Source organism: Hemiscyllium ocellatum, chromosome 14 (genome assembly GCF_020745735.1).
Source record: "Hemiscyllium ocellatum isolate sHemOce1 chromosome 14, sHemOce1.pat.X.cur, whole genome shotgun sequence".
Taxonomy (NCBI): domain Eukaryota; kingdom Metazoa; phylum Chordata; class Chondrichthyes; order Orectolobiformes; family Hemiscylliidae; genus Hemiscyllium; species Hemiscyllium ocellatum.
In genome coordinates, this window is record NC_083414.1 from 33,038,592 (window position 1) to 33,065,700 (window position 27,109).

At 39.3% G+C, this 27,109-nt stretch overlaps 1 protein-coding gene across 3 annotated transcripts in view; it reads left to right on the top strand.

Annotated features, from left to right (window-relative positions):
- cacna2d3a (calcium channel, voltage-dependent, alpha 2/delta subunit 3a) overlaps positions 1-27,109 on the top strand; it is a 953,890-nt gene that overhangs the window by 781,835 nt on the left and 144,946 nt on the right. For all 3 annotated transcript variants that reach the window (XM_060835584.1, XM_060835582.1, XM_060835583.1), the window contains 3 exons: positions 6,978-7,039; positions 10,249-10,293; positions 10,675-10,737. In XM_060835584.1, the coding sequence (XP_060691567.1) occupies positions 6,978-7,039; positions 10,249-10,293; positions 10,675-10,737 (170 nt within the window). The remainder of the gene's footprint in view (positions 1-6,977; positions 7,040-10,248; positions 10,294-10,674; positions 10,738-27,109) is intronic.

Sequence of the window (27,109 nt, forward strand, 5' to 3'; positions counted from 1 at the left end):
ACCTAAAGCGACCAGACAATTTCCAAGACTGACTATGTCCAAATTTTCTAAGTGCTCTTTATTAGGTTTCTGTATTATTAGGATGTCATCCATTGTGACCTGGGGTAGACCTTGTAAAATGTTCTCCATCGCCCACTAAAAAATGGCACAGGCTGATGATAGCCCAAATGGCAATCTCGTATATTGTTACAAACCTCATGGGAATTCTCATCTGACCACAGTTGCAGGTACACATGGTACATGTCCAGATTCGTGAAGGACAGCCCCCTGCCAGCTTTATTTATAATTCCTACATGCGAGGGATTAGGTATTTATCCAGTCATGAGAACCGTATTATCCGTTTTTTAAAAAGTTCTACAAAGGCAAACTGACCTATTGAGCTTCATAATCAGTGCAATCGGTGCTGTCTATTCTACAAACTGGACTGGTTTGGTGATTCCTTTGCTTTCCAACCTTCTGATTTCTGCCTCTACTTTTGCCTGTAAGGTAAATGATACTGGGCTGTCCTTGGAGAATCGTGGAATTGCTTCCTCATCAACGTGCAAGGTAGCCTTGGCTCGTTTGATAGTCCCTAAACCTCGCTGAAAAGGCATTTAATTTGGACTTCACTCAGGTGGCCATTTTCTAAACAAAAAGTGTTGAGACAATCAAGGTGAATCTTTCTTAACCAATTTTGCCCCACCAGGCTTGAATATCTGCCTTTTACTACAATCAGTGATAACTGAAACAACTGCTTCTGAAATGAGACCAGAACCTAAATCTATAAAGGCTTCCCAGTATAGGTTCTCAGTCTAGCTGAGGTCTTGAGCAAACTTAAGGCTTGGAGTTCAGAGCGAATTTTTTTAAAGACTGGCTCTGTGATCACTGATACAGCTGTGTGGTATCAATCTCCATTAAAACCAGATGACCATTTAATTAGATGTTTATTTTGATTGATTCTGACTTGGATGTTGCCAAGCAATTAAACTGTACCAAGCCAAATGTAGGTGGGCTGTCTGGTCTGTGCACTCTCCTGGATATTGGCCTATGAGTTCTCTTCCTCAATTCAGGCCTAGTGGGTCTCTTTTAATGTCTCGAGTCCACAACTACAATGGCTTGCTGGGCCAGATCCCGAAGATACTGTTAATCATTTGGCCAAAGCTTGGCTTTGTTTTAGTGGGTTGACCTAGGGTACCTCTGTTCAGGATATATCCTGAGTAAGGCTTTGCAATTGCCTTCACTCTCAAGTGGTGTCTTCCAAGCTCAGTTGGCCTAGCGAGGGTGTCTACTTCCATCAGCAAACCCGGTAATTCATAAGCTCCACTTGCTGCATTTTGTAATGACCAAGCCAGTTGTAATGCCTGGCTTCAGCGAATAGGTCTTTTACATGGTTACATCATTAATCCCATCTATCAAATGGTCTGTCAGCACCTCATTGAGGGTTACACCAAAGTCACTTGCCTCTACCAGTCATCTTAATCTCATCAAAGATCCCATCGTAGATTCCTCTGGTTCTTGAATTACTGAGTAAAACCGATAGAGTCTCAGAATTAGAGGTGACTTGGAATTGTAATATTTCCTTGACTAAATCCACCAACTCCAGGAAGGTTTTAGTATCTGGTGCCTCAGGATACATTATGCTCTTAATAATCAAAAAAGCTGTGGGTCCCCAAGCTGTCAGAATATTTACTCATCACTTTTCACCTGCGTTAATGTCAGTTGTCCAGAAAAGAAATTGCATTCTTTCCACATACTGGGCCCAGTCTTCGACAGCAGGATCAAGCGAGTCAAGCTTCCCAAATAATGGTATGATGCCAGAAATATTTAGCCCAACTCAAAGCCTACTGTTGCGAGCACATTTCTTCAGGAGTATTTCTTTTCTCCCATCGCCACTGAAAAACTCCACAGAAGCTGGTATCCCATCTCCAAGTCACCCCTTATTTACACATGTATAGTACTCGATGTCAGCTCTCAGAGAGAACAGAAACTCTGACCCTCCTGTTTATTTCTGCCAGCCATGGCTCCCTGATCAGACCAATCAGGGAATTCAGATTCAATGAGGTCTGTCTGGCTGACTTTGTTACAATCACTACACTGACCTGATGTCATCCACATCACTGTCCCACTCCCTCTCTCCCTGTTGTATTGCTGTCTGTTTCTGCAATCTACAATGGTGGCTATTGTTTTTGGATACCTGAGCATTATAAATGAATTAATATTAAAAATACACTTTTCTGAGATTTCATGTATTACAGAACATAAATCCAAGCACAAATCTACGTTGGTATATTTCATTTCATTTTTAATACTGAAATGCTGCTTCCAAGTTTCAATGTATTGATTTATCACCCACTCTAAGCAGAAGGGCACTTTCCCTGATCTTTAACAATTCCTTGGTGGCAGCTCATTATTTTATTCTTTGTCAGCTGTCATCGAAGCTGCATTGCTGTTTTCAGCAAAGCCAGGCTCCAGCCTTCTTATATGTCAGTTGCTTTCTCTAGTTTGCAGCTGCCCATCTCATGTCCTCGCTATAACTGGAAACCTGCACATGGGTTAGGCATCCAGGAATTCAATGCTAGAAATATCTGTCAGCAAATGCTTTAGATTTGATTTCATTGTACAAGCACAAAAACAACCAGCATGTGATTTGTCGGAATTTTTAAAACAACACTGTTTATTCAGATTAATATAAATACACTGCCTATGAAGTAGTGTGTTGTAGTTCCTTTGGGTGTACTTGAGGGAGAGACGTCAACAGTTGAAACACATTTGTAACTCTAACTTGAATACCACTCAAAACATTAATGAGAGCTAATTTCTTATTTTAATGAGTGCACATTAGGATATAGTTACATGAATTCCCCCAGTGAACCATTCAATGCAATATAATATTCTTGTCTAAGAATTTCATCTTCACCTCTTGGATGAGGAACTAGCAAACTGGATGGTCTAGTCTTTACAAAATTCGCCTGATTTTTATTTCCATTAAAATAATTGAAATAAGCAAGCTCTCTAATGTTTCAGTTACCTCTCGCATCTGATAAACCTCTAATTCGTAACTTATGAACCATGTTATCTACTTATCAATTTCAGCTATTTGTAAGTGCGATAGCTTTACTTCTGCAGTGGATTTAAGTGACAGCAGTGAGAAATCATTTTTAATCAGCAGCTTATTTAACCAACACCACTAGCCCACAGCACTTTCTAATAACCTTTACTCACTGACCGTAGCCAATTCTGTATTACTTGTTGATCATAAAGTAAGAGAATTTTACAAAGTAAAGAAGTAACAGAACAGCAACAACCTCACAGTCCAGAGTATTATTGCAAAGGAACTCTGTTCTGTAGCCTGCTGTATACTGGACTCTTTCAACTGTCCTAAATTCCAAACGCCATGGTGTTAAGGTAAATTGGTTTTGTGTGGTCTTCTCCAGGAACGAAATAACTACCAAGTAATGTAAGTTATGGTCAGTTCCAGCTGTGACTCGGTGGTGACACCCTTGCATCTGAAACTCATGAGGTCAAGCTCCACTTCAAGAACTTGAGCAGTTAATCTCTGCTGACACTTCAGAACTAAGAGTGTGCTGCACTACAGGTGGTGGCATTCTTCACATCAAATGTTAAATCAGAATCCCGAACGTCACTTCAAGTGGATGTAAAATATTTCATTGTACTTTTCAGAGTAGGACGTGGCAGATTTCCTGTGTCCTGGCCAATATCTATCTCTCAGTCAATGTTGCTGAATAAATTAGATTATCTGATCATCATGACACTATTGTTTGTGAAATTGTTTTTGTGAACAAGTGAGCTTCCTCATTTCCTATCCTACAGGAATGACAATCCTTCAAAATGTACTTCTATAAAGTGCTTTTTTAAAATCACATGGTCATTAAAACCTCTGTATAATCTTATTTCTAAATTTACTTAAATTCTTTACAATGCTAACTATTAATTTTCAATGCAGCTTGTTTGCGATAATCTCAAAAGTTTTGCCCTTATTGTTCATTGAGACTTACGTTACAGTTTGTATTATATATTTCTCTTCTGTCACTCTGAATATTCAGCCCTTCCTTCCTAGTATGTTTGGCATTTCTGTTGTATATTTTTCCCAGAATTGAAAATCCTCTATGGATTCCATTTGTTCTGCCCTCATGCTGCTTATATATTCTCTCTGAACTTTTCAGACTTTTCGCAGTATATTTCATAAGAAATATTGAGGAAATGAAAAGCTTGTAAAAACATAGCCTGCATAAGTGTAATAGTGCTGATTGAATGGTGTTAATAGAAGCTGTTGCCAGTATTTTGGGGAGTAGTGTTAGATCTAGTCACACATCCAACTACCGAAGGGGTAGTTGACATTCCAATTCCACAGCATAGATATGATCAAAGGTGTTCAAATGAAAACTCCTGTCATTAATGACCCATATTATATCCCTGAGGTTTGGCATTTATCTTGAGAGCCATAACAGAGAACTATATGGCTTCATACATAAACAAATTCCACAAACATTGCCAATTTTGTAGGTCATATCTTAGAGTCATCACTATTTTCATGCTGGTATGAACCCACATACATAAAATGGTAATGCTGCCTTTTAAGCATTGTTCTTGGGATGTCATGCAAATACATTAAGCCCTCATCAAGTCATGCTTTCAGTGGCAAGTTCTAGCCTAATGTGGTTTGTTACTTTAAAATGCAATATATTTTGTTTTCACACGATCTTTAAGAGATGTAAGGAGTAATTTTCTAGCTTTGTACAGTGGCTCATACATTTTGAATAAATAATCAAGTGTTTGGGCAAGCACAGCAGTTAAGTGGTACAAAAATTGTGTGCCATGTCCACATGTAAATTTCCAACACACATTCTGGTGGACAAGATGCAATCAAGATTGGGAAATTACCCCTATTGTATACAGAATTAACAATGTTTGGGCTACTTCCCCATATCTTGGAACATGCACACACCAGGGAAGGTGATGCAATGCCATCGCTAATGAAATGTCGTAATTGCTTTGTAACAAATTTATATTAGCAATTTCCATTATGAATTGGGTATGTAAGTTTGCAATAGATAAAGATTGATAGGACATGTGTGAAAACATGATGTTTTGATAGACTGTAGAGCATTTGTTGCTGCATCATGTGCACAATAAGTGTGCAACCTTTTGTCTAAACCTTCTGGGAATGCCAGAAATTTCTATTATTCTGATAGTGATTGGTTGAATGGTTTTATACAATCACTTTTTAAAAGACCAATACTTCTGCATCAAGGCCGACAGTCGTGCAGGCAAAATATTTCTCAGTTGGACTTAATTATGAAACCTTTCATATTTAGACAACATATATTACAATATGTTCATTCATTATTCACAATCATGTTGAACTTTCAGCACAGTAGACAATCTATCCTTATAATTCTTAACACACAAAGCATCCCTGAGAACTCATATTAATAGTATATTGAATTGGAGGCAGATGTGGATAAAACAATCTTTTTACATGATCCATAGAGTCCCCTAATGAACAATACAAATGAGTTGGAAGGGGTGCCTTTATTTACTTGCATAGATTTTCCAAGAAAAATATTCAGATTTTGGAGCTGTTTAATAATAAAGCACAACAAATAAATTAGGTGTTGCATTAAAAATACATTAGTCAATGTATTTATTGTTAGTATCAGTTATTGCAGCTCAGTGAATCACCAGGAACTTTTTCCCCTTGATGATAGATTCTCATAATTAAATATATATTCTGATACCTGATATCTCTGAATCCAGGGAAAGATTTTGGAAACACACAGCTCTTTCACAACCTAGCCTTGTTGTGATTGGTCACACATGAAGAATATGCTTGGACAAGATCTGAGAGAGACGATGATACCGCTGTATTCTGTACTCCATGTTGAATGGACCTTAACAGGAGGGGAATAGGACGATACTTCAAGAAGTAAAAAGGGTTCAGTTCTGTATTGATTGTTTATTTATTAAAGGAGCTGTGAGGGTACATTGATTTTGAGAGACTCAACATGCTTTTCTGAATGTCCTTCCTAACTTTTACAAGGCTAGGTTGTGAAAGAGCTGTGTGTTTCCAAAATCTTTCCCTGGATTCAGAGATCATTACAAAGTACATATTGATGGCTCAATTTAAAGTTATTGGCCCACAATCAGTTTAACAATGCAAAGATACGTGACAATGCAACACTACCACATTGGTCAGAGCCAATTTTTTATTGTAGGCCAGATATGAAAACGAGGCCCCTGCACTCATTCCCACTGAACTGGTAAATTTATTAAACTTTATTCAACCTTGTGATATGCTAGCTGTGACCGATATCTACAGTTTCTGATGGGAATACCAAACACTGTTCAATGAAGTCAAGTCAAATTAGAATAAAAATGCTCCTTCTGACTCTCAAAAATCATTTGGGATCCTGTTTGCCCCCCTTTTTCCATTTAGTCACTTTCAGAGAAAATGCAAGTGTGATCCTGACATGAAGGAAAATTAGGCAGCATCCAAGGAACAGGAAATTCGACGTTTCGGATTCCTGATGAAGGGCTTTAGCCTGAAACGTCAAATTTCCTGTTCCTTGGATGCTGCCTGACCTGCTGCGCTTTATCCAGCAACACATTTTCAGCTCTGATCTCCAGCATCTGCAGACCTCACTTTTTACATGAAGGAAAATTAGTAAGGGCTTTCCGAAAAATGCTGTTTGAAGACTTATGGGCATCTCGAGCTCAACAACTTTATTATAAAGAAGACCCGTACAAATTTTGTTCAGTCCTCAGGCAGTTGTGGAACACAATAGCTGTACACCATTGGAATCATTCTAGGTTTGGGATGCTAAGAAATTCAGGCAGTCACAAAGTATTGATATAAATATTAATTATACCTTTGAAATTTGAACAATGCACATCAATTATTGACAGATGCATTCATGACTGTCTTATTATTTGTATTAAATCAGCTAGTTCAGCTTTATTCTTCTGCTTTTTACCAGCTGTAGGTATTCAGATGAAATTGGAGTTTTTCCAGAAGAAATTCTGGACTGCAAGCCGACAGGTGAGTTACTTATTATATCAGCATTCATGTTCCCAATTTTGCCGCAATAGATTTTGACTAGCTTTCAATTAAATTTGTATTTTTATATTATTTGTATATTACATGTTGACTAAAATCAGGTTACATTTATTGCACTTGTTAATAATAAAGGCTTTGTAATTTCCACAAAATTCTGTGCGACTTAGTACTTTAAATCAAGCTATTCAAATTAACCTCTACATGTGCATCATGACGTGTGGCATAGTAAGTATAAAATATTTTTATTTTAAAGAATATGTAACATATGTTCTCAAACGAAAAACACAAATTTAGTGCTGTGGGAACTGAAATAGTAGAATTTGCACAATAAATTGAATAGAGCATACATTAGGATATGATGTACGAAATGGCTCACATTTTGGAGTCAGTAATAAAATTACAGCCCTAGCCATAAACTTCAATAAAGCGATTAACAAAGCTCTAACAATATCTGCTGCATGGATTTTACCTTGCCTGTTGTTAATTTTGCTTCGGCATCCAATCAAGGGGATCTCCAGTATCCAGCAATAGTGATTTCATTGAGCAAGCTAAACAATTAGTCTTTCTAAAGAACCCTCATAGAGACCAAACATTTTACAGACAGTTAAACAATAGGCTGGATTTTGCAGTCTGTGGCAAAACAAAATGCCTTTGACTTCAAAAATAGCCTCCTATAAGGTATAGCAATCTTGGTGGCATGAATTTACCTTTTCCCAATGGCAGCTTTATATCTGATAAGAAGTTAAGAAAATATCCATGTGTCCAGTAACAGTGATGTCAGGAATCAAGGTAAGCAGCCAGTAACATTGAAGCATTCTCAAAGACAGAAAACTAGAAAATGAGTAGTACTGATCATTCTTCACTTTAAAATTTAAATATTCTGATATCAAACTAAATGATTATGATTGGATGAATACAGAATCAAAAATATTGTTCAAACTTTTAAAATATCAAAAATACCTGGAACTTTATCACAACTCAGACATTTGACATTCCAGAAAGATTAAATTTGCTTTCCAAAGTCGATGAGGATGTTTGCTAGTAATTGTGATTATAGATACATTAGCTTACCAGATGCACTTTATTCAACAGGATACAACTTCTTTAAGGCTTTTAAAAGTGAAATTAACATTATGAGAATTGATTCAGTGATCGGGTAACCTCAACATGGCAATCTCTGAAAGATCATAGAATCACTGACAGTAACCTCAGAACCTCTATATGATATGTAAATAGTGGCTAGAATCATTGGTACACAGAGGAAACTGCTTCAAATGATTGCAGACGTGCTGCATATAACCTTTCTACCTCTTTACAAATCAATCTGAAAAATCAATGATGGTGTTCCACCCTCCCAACTTGAAACTGCCTCTGAGATATTGCCAGGCTCTTGATTTGTGGGGTGCGAGGGTTCCATTCGTTAAATTGCTGTATCAGAATAAGAACTAATTGCCATCTTTAAATACTTCAACTGCCTTCCTGTCACTGCCAGGTGATTAACCATTGTCATTAAAGGCTCATCTCTGCAAAACTGCAAAAAGGTGGGAACTTGTCAGTGTGTCAGATTGCGCATTGCATTCCAAATTTCTATACTTCCAAAGTAACCACTGCAGGACTGGGGAAAACCCAGCCCTTGGTCTTTCATGCCCTAACTTTTCAAGTTTATTCCAATGAAAAGTATGAAGAAAGTGAATGAAAGTTGAATTATTCATTTTATACAAAAGAAAATGTTTTAAAATGGATTGCACTGAAAAAAGCAAAATATTTTATTTTTAGAACTGAGTAAAGTTACGGAGGCTGGGAATGAAAAAATTTGGAAGAGAAACAAAATCCTAAGGCACATTGAATTAAATAGTTGAAACATTTTATTTTTATTTAAATATTTTTTATTTTATTTTAGTTTGAGATTATTTCATACCATTTGCCTAATTTATTCAGTGAGTAATGGAGAAACACAGGTCAGGGAGTTCTCAGGTTCAACTCCAACTCTGTACAGATTAAGCTGACCTTAGCCAGGACAATGGTAGAATTTATACAATTGGATGCAGATCTGAACTCCTTTCCTAATTTATATGGAGCAACACCATCACCATCCCAATGTTCTTACAGTAAATATCTGTGTTCATCAATATGGAATCAAACTGTAAGATAGAAATATCTTGCTGACAATCCCTGTTCAGCCTCAAACATAAATTATGCCCACTTGAAAACATACCAAAGACTGTCTGGTCGCCTAGTGAGAGAGGAAAGAGAAAGCTAGCAAGAGGTCATGAAATGTATGTCTATATTATTCCAATGAAGCTGTTCCTGACATTTGAGTAGTTTTATTACTGAAATATTAGTCATTTTGTCAGTATGAAAATGCATGAACCAGAGCATTGCAGAACCATCTGGTCCAAAGTGATAATCATTTTCCTGAACTTGGCAGCAGTCTATGGGTTACATCTGACATTTTTTAAATGGAACGCATAAACCTGTTAATAAAAGTGTCAGAACACCAATTCAAGTCTGTATTGTTGGAATTGCACAGGGAATGGTGGTATAAGTAAATGCTTCCTGATAGCAGAAAATGTGCTGCATAGGAACTCATTCTTTACTCAACGATCTTTTGTTACATTAATGAAAGACATATGTTTGTGTTGTACCTTAACAATCTCCATAGTATCTCAAAGCCGTTCACATGCTGTGAATTAGTTTGAAGTGGAAAAACATTAATGTCAAAATGCAAAATTAAACTACTTTTGTATTGTAGTAAAATGTATGCAAAGTGGCCTGATACATTTGACTACAAACTAAAACCAAGCTTGCTGAGATTTTGCGAAGCTGTCAGATGGAAAGAGCAATACTTATTTCGTTCTTCTAGGTTATATAGCCTTAACAAATTCCAGAAAGCTTAATTTTAAGATGGAACCATCTACAACAACACACTCATGAAGTACTGACACCAGTCTCAATATAACAAAATTACCTCAATCCTGAGAAAATGTGTTTGAGTTGAAAAATTGGGCTGGATTTTGTGGGACACCTCCACCAACTAGAAACTCTAATCTGAACAGCTGGCCCACCTTCACGCACCCCCCTCCCCCCCAATTAATTATGCAATTATATAGCATTTGGCACTCTTTTTGTGGAGAATTTTGCAGATACTCTGTCTTTGTTCATGTTGTTTACAATATTACTATCTCTTACAGTGTGCGTCTCTTGATGGAAAATGCACAATAAACTGTGATGATGAGGCAAGTATTTTTCACCAACCTATTATTAAAATATATGGGCCTAGAAATTGGATTATGCAGTGCCAATCTTGCTGGTTTTTAGTACAGCAGTGTTTACCTAATAATATCTGCACACCGATTTACTATGGACCTGCAGCTGACTATTAAATGTGTGCAGCATACAATTAATCAGTTAATCTATTGGTTATGGACTTGCACCATTTTTTTGTGAATTACATTATACACATGTTATCCTGGAAAGTATCACATCTTTATCCTACATTTATTAATTACATGACAAATTGTATTGCAATATATTGATAACTTGATACAAGAATGCCTTTTTGCGAAAATGTGTTTTTTGAGCAACAATTTAATTACTTGAATATTTTATATTTCCAGATAATAAATTGTTACCTCATAGATAACAATGGATTTATTTTGGTTTCTGAAAATTATGACGAGGTAAGTCTTCACCACAGAGTACTAACTACGCAGAGTGAACCTTTGAGTTGAAACAACTTCATGAACAATTCTGTATATGTTTGTCAGTCTGACATTTAAAATTAAATTAACCAGGAGCTGATGGGTGAGAGACTGGAAACGATTCAAATCCAACAACATCATTAGTTTGAGGGTGGGCTATTTGAAATCTAGGATTTTGTTTTTATCCTGCTGACCAACTGCTCATTGAAAATGGGTGATGAGGGCAACAGGATGGCTTCAAGCAGCTCAAAATCATGCAAAGTGATAACAGGCGCTTTTCTCAGTTGTCTGTTAAAATGCTATTAGAATCCTTTATATTATTCAATTAGAATGTTATGAGGCTGCAGTCTGAGTCAGACAGAAGCTATCAAACAAAAGGCTAATATGGCTCCAACTGTGAATTTTAAAACAATTACCATCATTGCCATTCTATTCCTAGCAAGCACATGTGTTAAGAACATAAGCATTAGGGTCAGGAGTAAACAATTCAGGCCCTTGAATGTGCTCCACTATTGAATATAATCATGGCTGATCTCATCTGGCCCTCAACTCCACTTTCCCTCCCACTATCCAGAACTCTTCAATCCATTACAAATTAAAAATCTACCCATCGCCTCCTTCAAGTGTCGCAGTGTCCACCAGTTATAGAATCATAGAATCATTCAGCACAGAAACAGATCCTTCAGTTCTACTCATCCATTCTGATCAAGTTTCCCAAAGTAAACTAGTCCCACTTGCCTGCATTTGGCCCATATCCCTCTAAATCTTTCCTATTTATGTACATGTCCAAATGCCTTTTAAATATTGTAACTGTACCTGCGACTTACACCTCCTCTGGAATTTCATTCCACATATCGAGTCATAGAGATGTACAGCACGGAAACAGACCCTTCGGTCCAACCTGTCCACGCCGACCAGATATCCCAATCCAATCTACTCCCACCTGCCAGCACCCAGCCCATATTCCTCCAAACCCTTCCTATTCATGTATCCATCCAAATGCCTTTTAAATGCTGTAATTGTACCAGCCTCCACCACATCCTCTGGCAGCTCATTCCATACACGTATCACCCTCTGTGTGAAAAAGTTGCCCCTAAGATCTCTTTTATATCTTTCCCCTCTCACCCTAAACCTATGCCCTATAGTTCTGGACCCCCACCCCAGGGAAAATACTTTATCTATTTATCCTATCCATGCCCCTCATGATTTTGTAAACCTCTATAAGGTCACCCCTCAGCCTCCAACTCTCCAGGGAAAACAGCCCCAGCCTGTTAAGCCTATCCCTATAGCTCAAATCCTCCAACCCTAGATGAACCATCCTCTGTGTGAAAAAGTTGCCTCACTGGTCCCTTTCAACTCTTTCTTCTCTCATCTTAAAAATATACCCCTTAGTTTTCAACTATCCCACACTAGGGCAAAGACCTTTGCTATGCACCTCATGATTTTACAAACCTCTAGACCAGGGGTGGGGAACCTGAAGCCTTAAGGCTGCATGTGGCTTTCTAGGCCATTGTGTGTGGTCTTTTGAATGAATCCAAATTTTGCAGAACAAATCTTTTATTTTTTATTAATATGTTCTTTTTCATCCTTTATTATTTTTATTTTAATCTTAAAATGAATGTATTTAAAATGCCAGAGAGTAAAAGAAAATTCAACGAAATAATCCTCACAGACTTACTGCCACAATATAAAAAATGTGAATTTTGAAGAATTTTGAAGTTTCTTGGTTGCGGCCTTATTAGATTACAACTAACATAATGCAGCCTTCCAACATGAAAAGGTTCCCCATCTCTGCTCTAGAAAGTCACCCTTTAATCTCCTACTCTCCGTTAAAAAAAAGCCCAATCTATCCAGTCTGTCCTTATAACGCAAACTCTCGAGTCCTAGCAACATCCTAGTAAATCTTTTCTGAACTCTCTCCAATTTAATAATATCCTTCCTATAGCAAGTGATCAGAATTACACACAGTTCCCCAAAACTGGCCTCACCAACATCTTGTACAACCTCAACATGATGCCCCACTCCTAGAATCAATGGTCTGAGCAATGAAGACAAACGTGCTAAATGCCTTCTTAACCACTCGGTGACACAACTTTTAAAGAACTATGTACTTGAACCCATAGGTTTCTCTGTTCGCCAATATTACCCAGGGCCCTACCATTAACCGTATACGTCCTTCCCTTGTTTATTTTACCAAAATGAAATACCTCATATTTATCTAAATTAAGCTCCAACTACCACTCCTCAGCCTATTGATCCAAATGATCAAGATCCATTTGTCGCTCTCCATTTCTGTTTATGAACAGCTAAAAATACTATTTGTACATGGGGATGAGTTGGTTTACTTACCAATTCATCAAATATAATGACGAATAATTTACCCCTTTCTTTATAGATTGTACCATGTTACCTTGGATACGCACATGGATGATGATGGAATAGTGTAGGGGGATGAGCTTAGAATAGTTCACAGGTCAGCGCAACATCGAGGGCCAAAGGGCCTGTTCTGCGCTGTATTGTTCCATGTTCAATGTTCTATGTTTATTATCTGGTGTAGTTATGATAAAGAATATAACCTTGTTTATAATTGAAATAATGTTGACACAGTTGACATCAAATTCAAGTTTGTTACCAAATCAAGGCAACAAAAACCAAAATGTTTATCTGTATTTGACAACACTAGATGAATCAGAACAAACTCTGAGTATGCTGAAATTTGCAAATCAGCAAATGTTGGCTATTTCCTCTTAGCAGTTAAAATTGTGGTTTTAATCTATTGTGATTTCTTACGTAATTATAATCTAATGTTGAGCTTTCTGTGCACAGACATCTTCGTGAGTGAAGTAACAGGCTATGACAGTTGTTCAGATGTTTCCAATACAAAATTATTAAACAATGTACGCAGTTCACATTCCTAATTACAATATTTCCAAATGTCTTGTCATTTCATATCTAAGTTGTTAAAGTAATGACATCAATTTAGGCAAGATTCATCCAGTGCTGCTTAACCCTATAATACCATCATTAATTAGTATATTTATCTAGGTTTAAGATATGGAGCTGATTGAATAGTGAATGGCTGATGAGGAATTTGTTTTATCTTCCATACCATATAACCAGGGACATTTCTACTCATGGTCATAGGTTTTGGAGGTCAATTGGATCAAAATAAATATTTTGTACTAAAGTAAAAGCAGTTGAATAGATTTGACCAGGCATAGCTGACACACATGTACAGCCTGAACCTTTTCTGCTGCATCCCACACTCGCTCAATTATCTCTCCCACAAACCTCCTTCCTCCTTTCCAAGGCCAGTTAGATGGCCTGGTATTGCAGTGGCTTGAAGCCAACTGGTTGACTTGCTACACTCTGTTTGCTTCTCACCAGCCATATAAGTGAAGCCTAATTCTCAAAATGAATTAAGCATCACCAGAGGGATTGCTAGGAGGCCAGGAGCACATTCTCCTCCAGATTGGGGAAAAAAATCCACCTCATTATTTCTCATACCTAATTGGATCCTCAGTGCATCCTACTATGTTTTCTAATCCATAGGACTCACTGTATTTGCATTTGATCCCCATATTAGCCCACTCTCGCTGCATTCTCAATGATACTACAGTTCCCCTATTTGCTAATCTGTGTTTAATCTTGTGATACTGAACTTTGCCACTCACTTCTGTGTCCTTTTGAAATGCACATTTGCCTATTGTTTTGCTAAAGAAAATGTAGCACCTTTCAGAATATCACAAGGAATTTGCAGTCAAGAACTATTTATTTTATCAAAGTTTGTATTGTAACATAGGAACCGCAACTAACAATTTGTACAGCAAAGACTTCACATGCAGTAATGCTATATGATCATTTTGAAGATTTGTGAGGGGTAAATTTTTGCCAGCAACCATGTATAGTCCTCTGGTCCATCAAGGAATTGCTTGGCTCCCCTTCATTGATAGCAGCCTTTCTGTTATCCAAGTTTGGATTGCTGACAAACACCTTTTGACTTCCACCTACCTAATCTGACGTTGCTGGAATTTTTGGGCATTTTCAGTCTCCTTCACATTTTCATTGAAAGAATCTCAAATCAAAAGGAGAATGAGGATTCCAAAGTAAATATTAGAAAGTTCTAATGGAAGTATAATACACATGACAGATACCATAGTGCATGATTTATAATACATTGTTTAATTTTTCAAAATTATGTTAATTTTTTTTTCAGTCACTGATTCTGTGGAAGATCAATTAATTTTTAAAGTGACTTAGGTGATACTGCAAGCAGATTCAACATAAGAACTGCAATATTTGTTATTGAGTCACAGAATTATAGAGATGTACAGCACGGAACCAGACCCTTCAGTCCAACTCGTCCATGCCGAACAGATATCCCAACCTAATCTAGTCCCATTTGCCAGCATTTGGCCCATATCCCTCCGAATCCTTCCTATTCATATACGCATCCAGATGTCTTTTAAGTATTGCAATTGTACCAGCCTCCACCACTTCCTCCAGCAGTTCATTCCATACATGCATAACCCTGTGCATGAAAAAATTGACCCTTAGGTCCCTTTTATATTTTTCCTCTATCACCTCACACTTATGCCATCTAGTTTTGGACTCCCCCACCCTTGGGAAAAAGACTTTGTCTGTTTACCCTATCCATGTCCCTCATGATTTTATAAACCCCTATAAGGTCACCCCTCAGCCTTCAACGTTCCAGGGAAAACAGCCCTATTCTATTCAGTGTCTTCCTAAAGCTCAAATCCTCCAATCCTCGCAACATCCTTGTAAATCTTTTCTGAACCTTTTCAAGTTTCACAACATCCTGAAAGGGTTCAGAAAAGTTTTACGAGGATGTTGCCAGGATTGGAGGATTTGAGTTACAGGGAAAGGCTGAATAGAATAGGGTTGTTTTCCCTGGACCATCGAAGGCTGAGGGGTGACCTTATAGAGGTTTATAAAATCATGAGGGACATAAATAGGATAAATACAGAAAGTCTTTTCACTGGGGTGAGGGAGTCCAGAACTCGAGGGCATATGTTTAGGGTTTGTGTATAACATTGACATGTTAAAGAGTGGGTTTCATTAAATGCAGCATCTATTTCCACATGGAAATATAGACTTTTGAACCAACATTTAAAACTTTTTAAAATTCAATCCTGCTGTTGATTTTTTTATAGAAACTCCTAAAAGTTGAAGAATAAATGTTTAAATAAACATTATGTTAAATGCAGAAAGCTCAAAATATTTGACATTGTTGAATAGTCAGATGATTCTTCAATATGCACTCCCTTCCTTTCACCCAACTCCCAATAATAATCCCAGATAAAATTCAAAACAGAAAAGGGACTTTGACCATTAATGAATTGAATTACAAATTTCCGTTTGTCTGCAAAGGAGTCAAAATTAGTATTTTCCTTTAATGTTATCAGGGAGAAGTTGATCTTTATGCAAATACTGCTCATGAAGAGCAAATCCATCTGTTTCCTATTTCCAACAAACATTGTGCCTTGATTTTGAGATTGTGTAATCAGATTTCCTAATGAAATAGTATCCTGTAAACAGGTTTCACATTTAATGAAGAAAAGAGCACTTCAAATAAAACTAAAACAGCCTTTGTTTTTATTTCATTAATTATCAAATTTCTTGGGTAATTTCCACAGTTTGTTTATTTTTTATAATGTTGCTGAAACATATCCTATATCTAGTATATTGATTATAAATCTGGTATTTATTTTGATCAAATTATGAAGTATTAGATATTATTCTGAATAGTTCGGGTTCATTCATGTGGCTCACAGGATCGAAAAGTTGAAATATTATAATTATTGGCACAATGTAGAGCAAACCCAACATTATGACTAAGCAATCTAATCATCTCTCAAAGAACTTGATTTCCATTTGATCATATATGTAATTCCACTCAGGAGAATGGAAGTTATTCAAGGGAATGCCCTAACGCCTTGAATTCACCTAAGTCTTTTTTTTATATTTAGAAAAGGTGTGGTTTAAAATAATTAAATATCCAACATGATTTACCTCACAAAAAAAGTACCTTATCCTTTTTGAAGGGATTTTGCAAAGCAGCAAGTTTGGTAATTTTTAAAAAATGCACTGGAGCCATTTTGTTATCTTCTTGTAAATGGGTGGAAAATTATATCAAGTACTTATTTAATCAAGAGATCACCACCTTATAAAAGGTGGTGGAGCCAGGGTGGGGTTTGGGGGAGAACAGAAATTTAGGTTCACTTCCAGTGCAAAGCAGACAGTACTGGCATTAAAATGATATGATGTGGAGGAGCATGTGTTGGACTGGGGTGGACAAAGTTAAAAACCACACAACATACAACACCAGGTTATGGTCCAACAGGTTTATTTGGAAGCACTAGTTTTCGGAGTGCTGCTCCTTCATCAGGTAGCTATGGGACAGGATCATAAGACACAGAATTTATAGCAAAAGATTACAGTAATGCAACTGAATAATATATTTAAAAACCTAGATTGCTAGGTTTGTTCAATATATCATTTCAGTTGCATGACACTGTAATCTTTTGCTATAAATTCTGTGTCGTATGATCCTGTACCACAGCTAACTAATGAAGGAACAACGCTTGGAAACTTGTGCTTCCAAACAAACATTTAGAATATAACCTGGTGTTATGTGATTTTTAACATTAAAATGATAGTACTGGACCTACTGTTGCTTTTACATCCTACTTCCATGTTTCTGCTGTTGGACAACTGAGATGCCAACCAACTTAATCAGAAGCCTCATGAATTCAGGGTCCTAATATCTAAAATAAGACCCCAAAGCTATTTGTACAACCACTAAGAGCAGGTGTTATGCTTGCTTAATTCAGTGGAGACTGTCAGCCAAGCAGCAGACCCCCACAAAAGGTCTGTCACTAATTAACAAACTTGTCAAGGGCTGTTAAGCAGCCAGTTATAAACTGCTTTAATTCTAATGGCTGCATTTTACCAGCTGTAACAATTTTGGCAAGTTTTATGAAGGCCTAGCAAGTTTTTTATGCTATCTTCCCAAACTCACCTCAGTGCCTTAGCCTCACACTCTGATTGTGCCCCATTTGTCATAGGCAGACATACTCATCGCTTCTAGGATAGACTGTGCTTCCTGTGTTCACACTATCTTTAAAGGCCATCCATGCACTCAGTCAAATGCTGGTGGTCAGGACTGTCCTTCACTTTGCAAGCAGTGAGATGACAATCTGTTATGTCAGTTCCTCTTCCATTTCTCTGTGCTTTTATTGTGCTGCCACAACAGTGACAATAATATTTGCCATGACTGAATCCATTGATCATGCTTGCAATGAAGCCATGTGGGGAACATAAGGAAAATCAGATATCCTGAGTAATGAGGGCAGTCAGCATTCACATCACACACAAATATGAGTTTAGAGTAATTCCCCCATACTGTGGGAAGTGGAGCACTCTGACAAGGAGGGCCATGGAATGCTTCGGCACGGACACTTGATATACGAATCTTCTTCTAATGAATGTAGCAGAAGTCATGTCGAGTGAGAACAGTAGGAGGTTGTAAGTGCTATGTGGGTAACTGGTATCTGTTCCTCTCACCCCCATACCACCCAAGAATGAAATCGCATTAAAGAGCATCTAGTAAAGACGCTGGTGGCGTAGGGTTTCTCAGCCTGGAGCTCGTCCCAACAGCCTGCTTTCCTTTTAATTTCTTTTCTTTTTTTCCCTCTTTTCTCATTTTCTTTCTCTTTTATTTTAGTTCATGTTGAAGAGCCTGGTTGCGGTGACGGCGTTGGCATCGGCTATAGCAAGTGGGCCCAGCACGGTCTGGTGGTGGTCAGCAAGTGGGCCCAGTGTAGACTGATGGTGGCTGACAAGTGGATCTAGTGTAGACTGATGGTGGTTGGCAAGTGGGCCCAGTGTAGACTGATGGTGGCTGACAAGTGGGCCCAGTATAGACTGATGCGGTTGGCAAGTGGACCTAGTGTAGACTGATGGTGGTTGGCAAGTGGGCCCAGCACGGTCTGGTGGTGGTTGGCAAGTGGGCCCAGCATAGACTGGTAGTGGCTGACAAGTGGACCTAGTGGAGACTGATAGTGGTTGGCAAGTGGACCCAGTGTAGACTGATGTGGTTGGCAAGTGGACCCAGTGTAGACTGATGTGGTTGGCAAGTGGACTTAGTGTAGACTGATGGTGGTTGGCAAGTGGGCTCGGTATAGATTGGTGGTGGTCAGTAAGTAGGCCCAGTGGAGACTGATAGTGGTCAGCAAGTGGGCCCAGCACACACCCACAGCAGCAGCGTCAGAGATGAGTTTGGGTTCCTGGCAGCTGTTGCATAGACAAGTCGGTCTTAGTGCTGAATCGTGGCCACTGAACCGCAGAAATGGGTTTGGGTTCCTGGCAGCGACTGCATCCAATGCAGACTCATGGAGGTGGAGGCAGGTTTGGGCCCAATCCTCGATCCGATAGCATTGGCAACAGCTGGGCCTCAATGGACTACTGGCAGAGTTTGGGCTGATACAGCACCTGATAGCATTGGTGACATCTGTATTGGCAAGGTCCAGTGAGGATTCATAGTGATGAGGGTGTTGGTGGAGGTAACGTCATGCCAAAGTATGGGTGACTTTTGTTCCAGCAGCGGTGTGCCTGGCCACCGGCCCCTGGCCCATGGCACATGGCAAAGCACTTAGCAAGACAGATTGTAAAGTTGAACACTTTTTCTGTAATTCTTTATTTGTCTGCCTTTATGTCCTTTTTTTTGGTTTATTTTTCTGTGTTTTAAGGTGGCAGCAGAGAATGACAACACCATACAACTCTTTTCACTGTATTCTGTAACAAAATATACATGACAGTAAATAAATAAATCAAATCAAATCATTGCATATTAGAGCATGTCATCAAATACTTACAGTTCAAAGTGAGAGGAAATCAGCTCCATGCCCCTGTCCAGTCCAGGAGATCCTAAAAAGTATCTTCGTGCTTTGAGGCCATCAGGTGCCACTTTCAAAGTCTTCAAAAACCAACTGTCCTCAATCTGCAATGACTAATATCATGGTCAAGATTGTTTGTGACCAGAATTTCTGCCCTGAGCAATTGTGTAATGCATACATTGCACATCCAAAATACTAGGATTATAGATAACTTCACCCTGTACAGTGGAAGAGGCTGATTAATTCAATAGCCCCTTGAAATGCTTTGTTACGACACGGCGGTGAATCCTTCTGTTAATTAAACCAAACACCCAGAAAAGTTCATCTCACCTTGTAATCTGTTAAAATGTGTGTGATGGAGAACTCCCAAATTCAACTTTTTAAAGAAAATAAAATCAATTTATTCTTTAACTCTAAAAGTGAACATTAAACAACTATTCACAACTCTAAGCCCCCCTTTCTCTTTACTGCTCATTATCTGCCTCGAACGCTATAACAATAGGCTGTTCCAATAAGATACTTATTAAAATTACATCAACTTAATTTCAAAACCACACAGCCGCTGTCGTCTTCGATGTCTGTTCTTCTGGCTGAAGATCTCCCTGCGTTGTCTTCTTTCTTTGTACTGCAAATATGTTTATGAAAAAGTACTTTTGGTAAAGAGTGTTTCCTAAATTCTTGGATCTGTGTTGATGGCAGTTGCTCTGTCTCCAATTTTTGAAATGCCTGCATTTTTATATCCCCAACATCAAATCATCTCATTGGTTTGATGTAGGCAAAACAATAAATTCAAACTCGATTGGGTTTTAGTGACCTGGGGCATAATTTAAATTAATTGGTTAAATTCAAATTGTTGTCAAAATTGCAACCAACTGAAGTATAATTTCACAGCCAAATGTTACATATTTTCAATTTTCCAGTACACTCTGGGACTGCCATCTAGTCATATCATAGATGCGTGTAAGTACTCAGTTCAGAACAGCATTCAGTCTCTTACAGTACACACATGCAACTTCATAAAATGTATATCATTCACAAGTAGGATCCACATGCTCAGACCAAAAGAAACCCTCATCCTACCCATTCTGGCCTCAGTCATTTTCCATTTGCAGTGCAAATTTACAAATTCTTTAGGTATGGCAGGTAATACAGGTCGCATTTGATAGAGTGCTAAATCTGACAATGTATACCACCATGTTCCTTTCTTCCTGCTATTTTCTTTCAAGCCCAACAGTATTGAGCCTTACATGTTCCCACACACCAATTGACTTACAACTTCATTACTCAATGTTACCCTGATGCTAACCGTCATGCTGCCTTGTCCATCAAGGCCAAAGTGGTTGCAAAGGTTGATAATCCCCATTCTACAGTATCTCATGTTTTCCAATGCACAAGCACCTCCCCTCACTTACATGTTGAGGTTGCCCCCTCCCTAAGTTATTATGCCCTCCACATTATAGCATGCTGCCTCAGAATGACTCCCCACACTTCCCTACCACAGCGATTACCCTGATGATCCCTGTTTAATTTCTATTAAGCTAGCTCCCAGGACTGACCATGGCCTTCCCCCCACTCCCCTGACCAATGTCAATGGATAGCCACAACTGATATATTTATGGCTGTTGACTGATCTTTATGCAGCTCCCTAACTGGCTTACTGCAGCTCTCTGGATTAGACCTGAAGAACTGACCATGGTTCACACCTGGACTATTGTGAGATAGTCCTCCTGACTCTGACTGTCCCAAGCAGCTGACTGTCCCAAGCAGCTGACTGTGTCCAAGTCGCTGACTGATCACAGATGATGCCCTTGACTGACTACGCCCCTAACTGAAGGGTGTCTCCCTTGGCTGAGGCCTACTCCCCTTAAACTTCGTACACACTCAATGTGTTGCCATATAACTGCTGGAACATGGTGCAGGTGTGAGAGTGATGTTGCACGATACCATACAATAGCATGCCCACCCTTTTGCTTAATGACTGCTGGCAGAAATGACAAGCTGCCTGGCTTTGGCATTTATGATAAAAAGCAAGTCAAGACAGAATTACCATGATTGATTGATTGTTACAAATACAGTGGAAAGTGTTGTATAATGTCACCACTCTCTGGCTCCATTTTAAAACACAGATGTAAATCAGACATGCAGTATTAAGGTAGAAAAATAAAGAAATGTAGGTAAAGGTTCTGGCTGAGAGGGCAAAGTGAAAAATGTTAAAGTAAAGCAGAATGCTCTCAGCCTCCAAATAGGAACAAAGCAAGTGATCACTAGGAGAGCAAAAGAGGATTCCTGAGATTCACAAGTTGGGACAGTGAGCTGGGTGCCTCTCCCTGCACAAAGTCTCCTTGATTTCAAATGAAAGGTTCCAGTTTGGTCCAGAGTGAATCGTGGACATGCAGAAGCATCTTGCAAGTGGAACACAGATGTGCTGTGAGAGTTTGTTGAGTCTGGTGCATGTCAGATGCCAGCACTCGGTGGGAGCATTGCTATGCTCACTGCCCACGGAGTGTGTCCTGAGATGTTGGAAATCTAGGTACCCCACATCTACTGGGTCCCCGTTGTCCACTGTGCTCGTAACTTCTACTTGAATTACAAAAGATTAGTTAAGCATGACCTGCCCCTCTACACTGCTGAAGCCAAGCACAAACTCACAGACTCTTCCTCCTACTGTCCCTCGACCACAACTTCACCTCCCATCGCCAAACCAACATCTCCCAGACCCTCCATAAACATCACCTCTGTGGATCTCCCATCCACAGCCTCCAACCTCATCATCCACGAACCCTGCACCACCCAATCGTACCTCCTACAGAAGATCCACAAACCTGACTTGCTCGGTAGCCCCATTGTCTCAGCCTGCTTCTGTACCACTGAAATCATCTCTGCCTACCTTGACACTCTCCTGTTCCCCTTAATCCAGGAACTTCCCACCTACATTCTGGCACCACCCACACCCTTCATCTTCTCCAAGATTTTTGTTTCCCCGGTCCCCAATGCCTCATCTTCACCATTGGATACCCAGTTCCTATATACATCCATCCACCACAACGAAGGCCTCCAGGCCCTCTGTTTCATCCTCTCACGCTCTCCCAAACAGTACTCTTCCACTGACACCCTCATCTACCTGACTGAACTGATCCTCACCCTTAACAACTTCTCCTTCCAATCCTCCCACTTCCTCTAAACCAACAGGGTAGCCCTGGGCACCTGCATGGGACCCAACTATGCCTGCCTCTTTGTCAGGCATGTGGAACAGTCCATCTTCCACAGCTACATCGAACACCACCCCTCCATCTTTTCCTCCACTACATCAATGTCTGTATCGATGCCACTTGGTGCTCCCACGAGGAGTTTGAACAGTTCATCAATTTCACTACCATCTTTCAACCCTGACCTTAAATTCACATGGACCATCATGAACATTTCCCTCCCCTTCCTGGACCTCTCCACCTCCATCTCCAGCGACCAACTAACCACAGATATCTACTACAAACCCAACAACTCCCACACCTACCTGGATTACACCTCCTCCCACCCTGCCTCCTGTAACGATGCCATCCCTTATTCCCAATTCCTCCTATTAGGAATAAGGAGGAATTAGGAATATTCCTCCCTATATTTTTGCTATTTTTTGCTTGATAATAGACTCCAGCATCTTCCCCTCTACAGAAGTTAAGTTAACTGGTCTGCTTCCCTTTTTAAACAGCGGTGTCACATTTGCTGTTTTCCAATCTGCTGGAAACATAGACCAGCAAATTTTGGAAAATCACCACAAAGTGCACATACTATTTCTCCCGCCATCGCTTTTAGTACCCTGGGATGCATTCCATCAGGGCCAGGAGACTTGTCTATCCTTAGCTCCATTAGATTACCCAACACGAGCCCTTCTGTAATAATGATTGTTTCCAGGTCCTCATCTACGTTTGTCTCTGCCAATTACTTGCATGTTATTCATGTCCTCCACTGTGAATACTGACACAAAATACCTGTTCACTGCCTCAGCTATTTCCTCATATCCCATGACTAAGTGCCCTTTCTCATCCTCTAAAGGACCAACTTATTTTTTTGCTACTCTTTTTTGTTTTATATGTTTATAGAAACTTTTGCTATCTGTCTTTATATTCTGTGCTAGTTTTTTCTCATGTTCTATCTTACTTTTCTTTATAGCTGTTTTTGTGGCTTTCTGTTGACCCAGTTTAAAGCTTTCCCATTCTTCTAGTTTTCCATTGATCTTGGCCACTTTGTATGCCTTCTCTTTAAATTTGATGGCCTCCCTTATTTTCTTCGACACCAATGGCAGATTACACCTTTCTTACAGTCCTTCCTTTTCACTGGAATATTCTTTTGCTGAGCACTTTGAAAAATTGCTTTGAAAGTCCTCCACTGTTCATCAGCTGTCTCACCATAATGTCTTTGTTTCCAGTCTATTTTATCCAAGTCCTCCCTCATCCTATTGTAGTCTCCCTTGTTTGAGCATTGGACACTGGTATTGGATTTTATCTTCATACTCTCCATCCGTATTTTAATTTCAACCATACTGTGATCGCTCCTTCCCAGAGGATCCTTTCATTCATTATTCCTGTCTCATTACACAGGACCAGATCTAGGATAGCTTGCTCCTTCATCAGTTCCACTGCATACTGTTCAAGAAAACTATCATAGACAAACTCAATGAACTCCTCCTCAAAGCTACCCTGACCGAGCTGGTTTGATCAGTCGACATGTAGATTAAAATCCCCCGTGATAATAGCCGTACCATTTTTACAGGCATTGGTTATTTCTTTGTTTATTGCCAACCCCAATATGATATTATTTGGTGGCCAATAGATTACACCTATCATTGACTTTTTCTTCTTAGAATTTTTAATTTCCACCCAAATGGATTCAACCTTATTCTCCATATAACCTATATCATCTCTCAGCATCACTCTGATGTTGTCCTTGAATATCAGAGCTACACCACTTCCCTTATCTTTCTGTCTGTCTTCTGAATACTCTGATACCCTTGGATATTTAACTCCTAGTTGTGACCATCCTGTAACTATGTCCCTGTAATGGCTACGAAATTATATTCATTCATGATGATTTGTGCTGTTAACTCATTGACCTTGTGCTAGTTTTCTGTGCTCTTTTTATGAATTCCAACATCTCCAATAATAATATCTCCTGAGTTTTCCTTCCTTTTTTCTTCTTTCATAGTCTGCTATATAGTTAAACCCTCCTGCATGCTAACCTGCTGCTTTCCTTTTTATTTACCACCATATTTCCTGTCGTTTTCTCCTTCCCCAAGCAGGTCCTCCTTCCTAGCCTTGCCTCTGGGAGTGGCCTATGTTGTTCATCATGACATGAGAATTGGCTTTGGCCTCCACTCTGACTGAGGGACAAGAACAGAGGTTATAACATTAAACCAAACCTGCCATCTCCCACTTGACATCCTGTCAAAGGGCAGAGGAGATGGAGATTAAGATTCAGCTGGAAAGAGGTGAACCTCCTATGAACAGATGCTTAAGTTTCTTGGTATGTTGAGCGCCTTGCCTCAGGAAGATTAATCTCTCAAGGCAGGCTGCAGTTGACATTTGGAGCTTTTGGAATAAGACTTCCTTTCCAGTGGAGCAAATGAGCATGAATCGCCAATTACTGTCCACACTGTAGGGCCTTTTTTTGATAGGCACCAGACTCTCCCCAATTTGTGTGCTGTTTAGTCTTGGAAGGAAACAGAGCAGAAAGGTTCAAGTGGTCATAATGGCTTGTGTGGAAAGGAGGAAAGGGCACCATTGTGAAACATGATTGCAAGAGGACAATAGGTTCAGGGTCATTGTGAAAGTTGAATGTTGTAAATGTGAGGTACCTGTAGGAATGAATAGAGCTGCAAAGTGCATTGGCCTGGAGGAGTATGCTGCACAGTGACATGTTGGTCAAGTCAAAGTGTGGGTCTTAGCATCTAAAAGTGTGGGTCTTAGCATCTAAAAGTGCAATACTACTCGCTTGTCCTGCATTTGAGACTCCAGATCTCTTGGTGCATTGTCTCCAAGGGAAGGATCACACTTCCAAATGCTGGCAAGCTTTGCTGGCCAATGCCATGGCTCCTTTAATTATTAATTATTACTTTAACAAAATGAATGCACCTACACTCCTTGATTGGTCAGGGACCTCAGGGTGGAATTACTACTAAGTTACTTTGATAAATAGCAACTAATGGACACATGCGGAGTCACCTTCCAGATCTGAAAATAAGTCTGCACTTAGAAGGGAGAAAGCTATTAAGAAAACATTTAAACATGAGGATGAGAAGTTTATATTGGAGGTGTTAGTGAAGTGAGACTTGGCATAAATCAACAAGCATTAAGTTTATGTATGAATCGGAGCTTGTGTGGAACAAGATATGATCAGCTGACTGTTTAATGAGCTGAATTTATCAATGGTGCCAGACTGGAGTAGGGCCAGAAGAGTGTTGGAATAGTCAAGTCTTAAAGTGGCAAAAACATTAGAAGCAACTGGGCTTGTGTAGCAATGAAGGCAGCCAATTTTACAGAGGTGTAACGAGGCAGCATTTGTGATTGAAAGGATATGAGGTTGGAAGTTCAACTAAGAGTCATAGAGAATACTAAAACTGTGGAATATCTTGGTTGTATTTAAAACTAGCCTGAAATGGATGAAACTGTAACAAGGACTGAAGCTAATAACTAATAATATTGAACCTTGCATAAAGTAGGCAAGATATATAGAACTTTCAAAGTGATAAATATGTTTCCAACCCTCCATTTTTTGGCAGCAGGTGGCATTCCATTAGATTAGATTCCCTCCAGTATAGAAACAGGCCCTTCAGCCCAACAAATCCACACTGACTCTCCAAAGAGTAACCCGCTCAGACCCATTCCCCTATTTAACATGGCCAATTCACCCAACCTGTACGTCTTTGGATTGTGGGAGGAAACCCACGCAGACACGGGAGAAATGTGAAAACTCCACAGACGGTCACCCAAGGTGGGAATCAAACCCAGGTCCCTGGTGCTGTGAGGCAGTAGTGCTAACCACTGAGCTACCATGCTGCCTTGAGTACTCAGGCTCCAACAGTGAGGACAGAGCTTGATTGATAATTTACTGTTGCTGGTTGGGTTTTCCAGGGTTTGAATAACCCACCAGAAAAAAAAAATTCTGAGCTGACAATTCAGGAAGAAAGTTGCTTTTATTGAATTCAGTAAATGTTGAACGCTTAAAAAGTACTTCCTCTTCTGAGCTGATCTCAGCCTCTCTCTTCTTCAGTGACAAGATCAGTGACCTTCCCTCAGCCAACCCCACAAATCTAGTTCTCTACCTCCATCTATCCCCTCCTGCTTTGTTGGAGAGATGCCTTCTTCCTTTGGTTCTTGAGAAAAGTAACTTATTGCAGATGCTGTAGTGAGACCTGCAGGTAAGTGAGAGAGATGTGGGAAGCA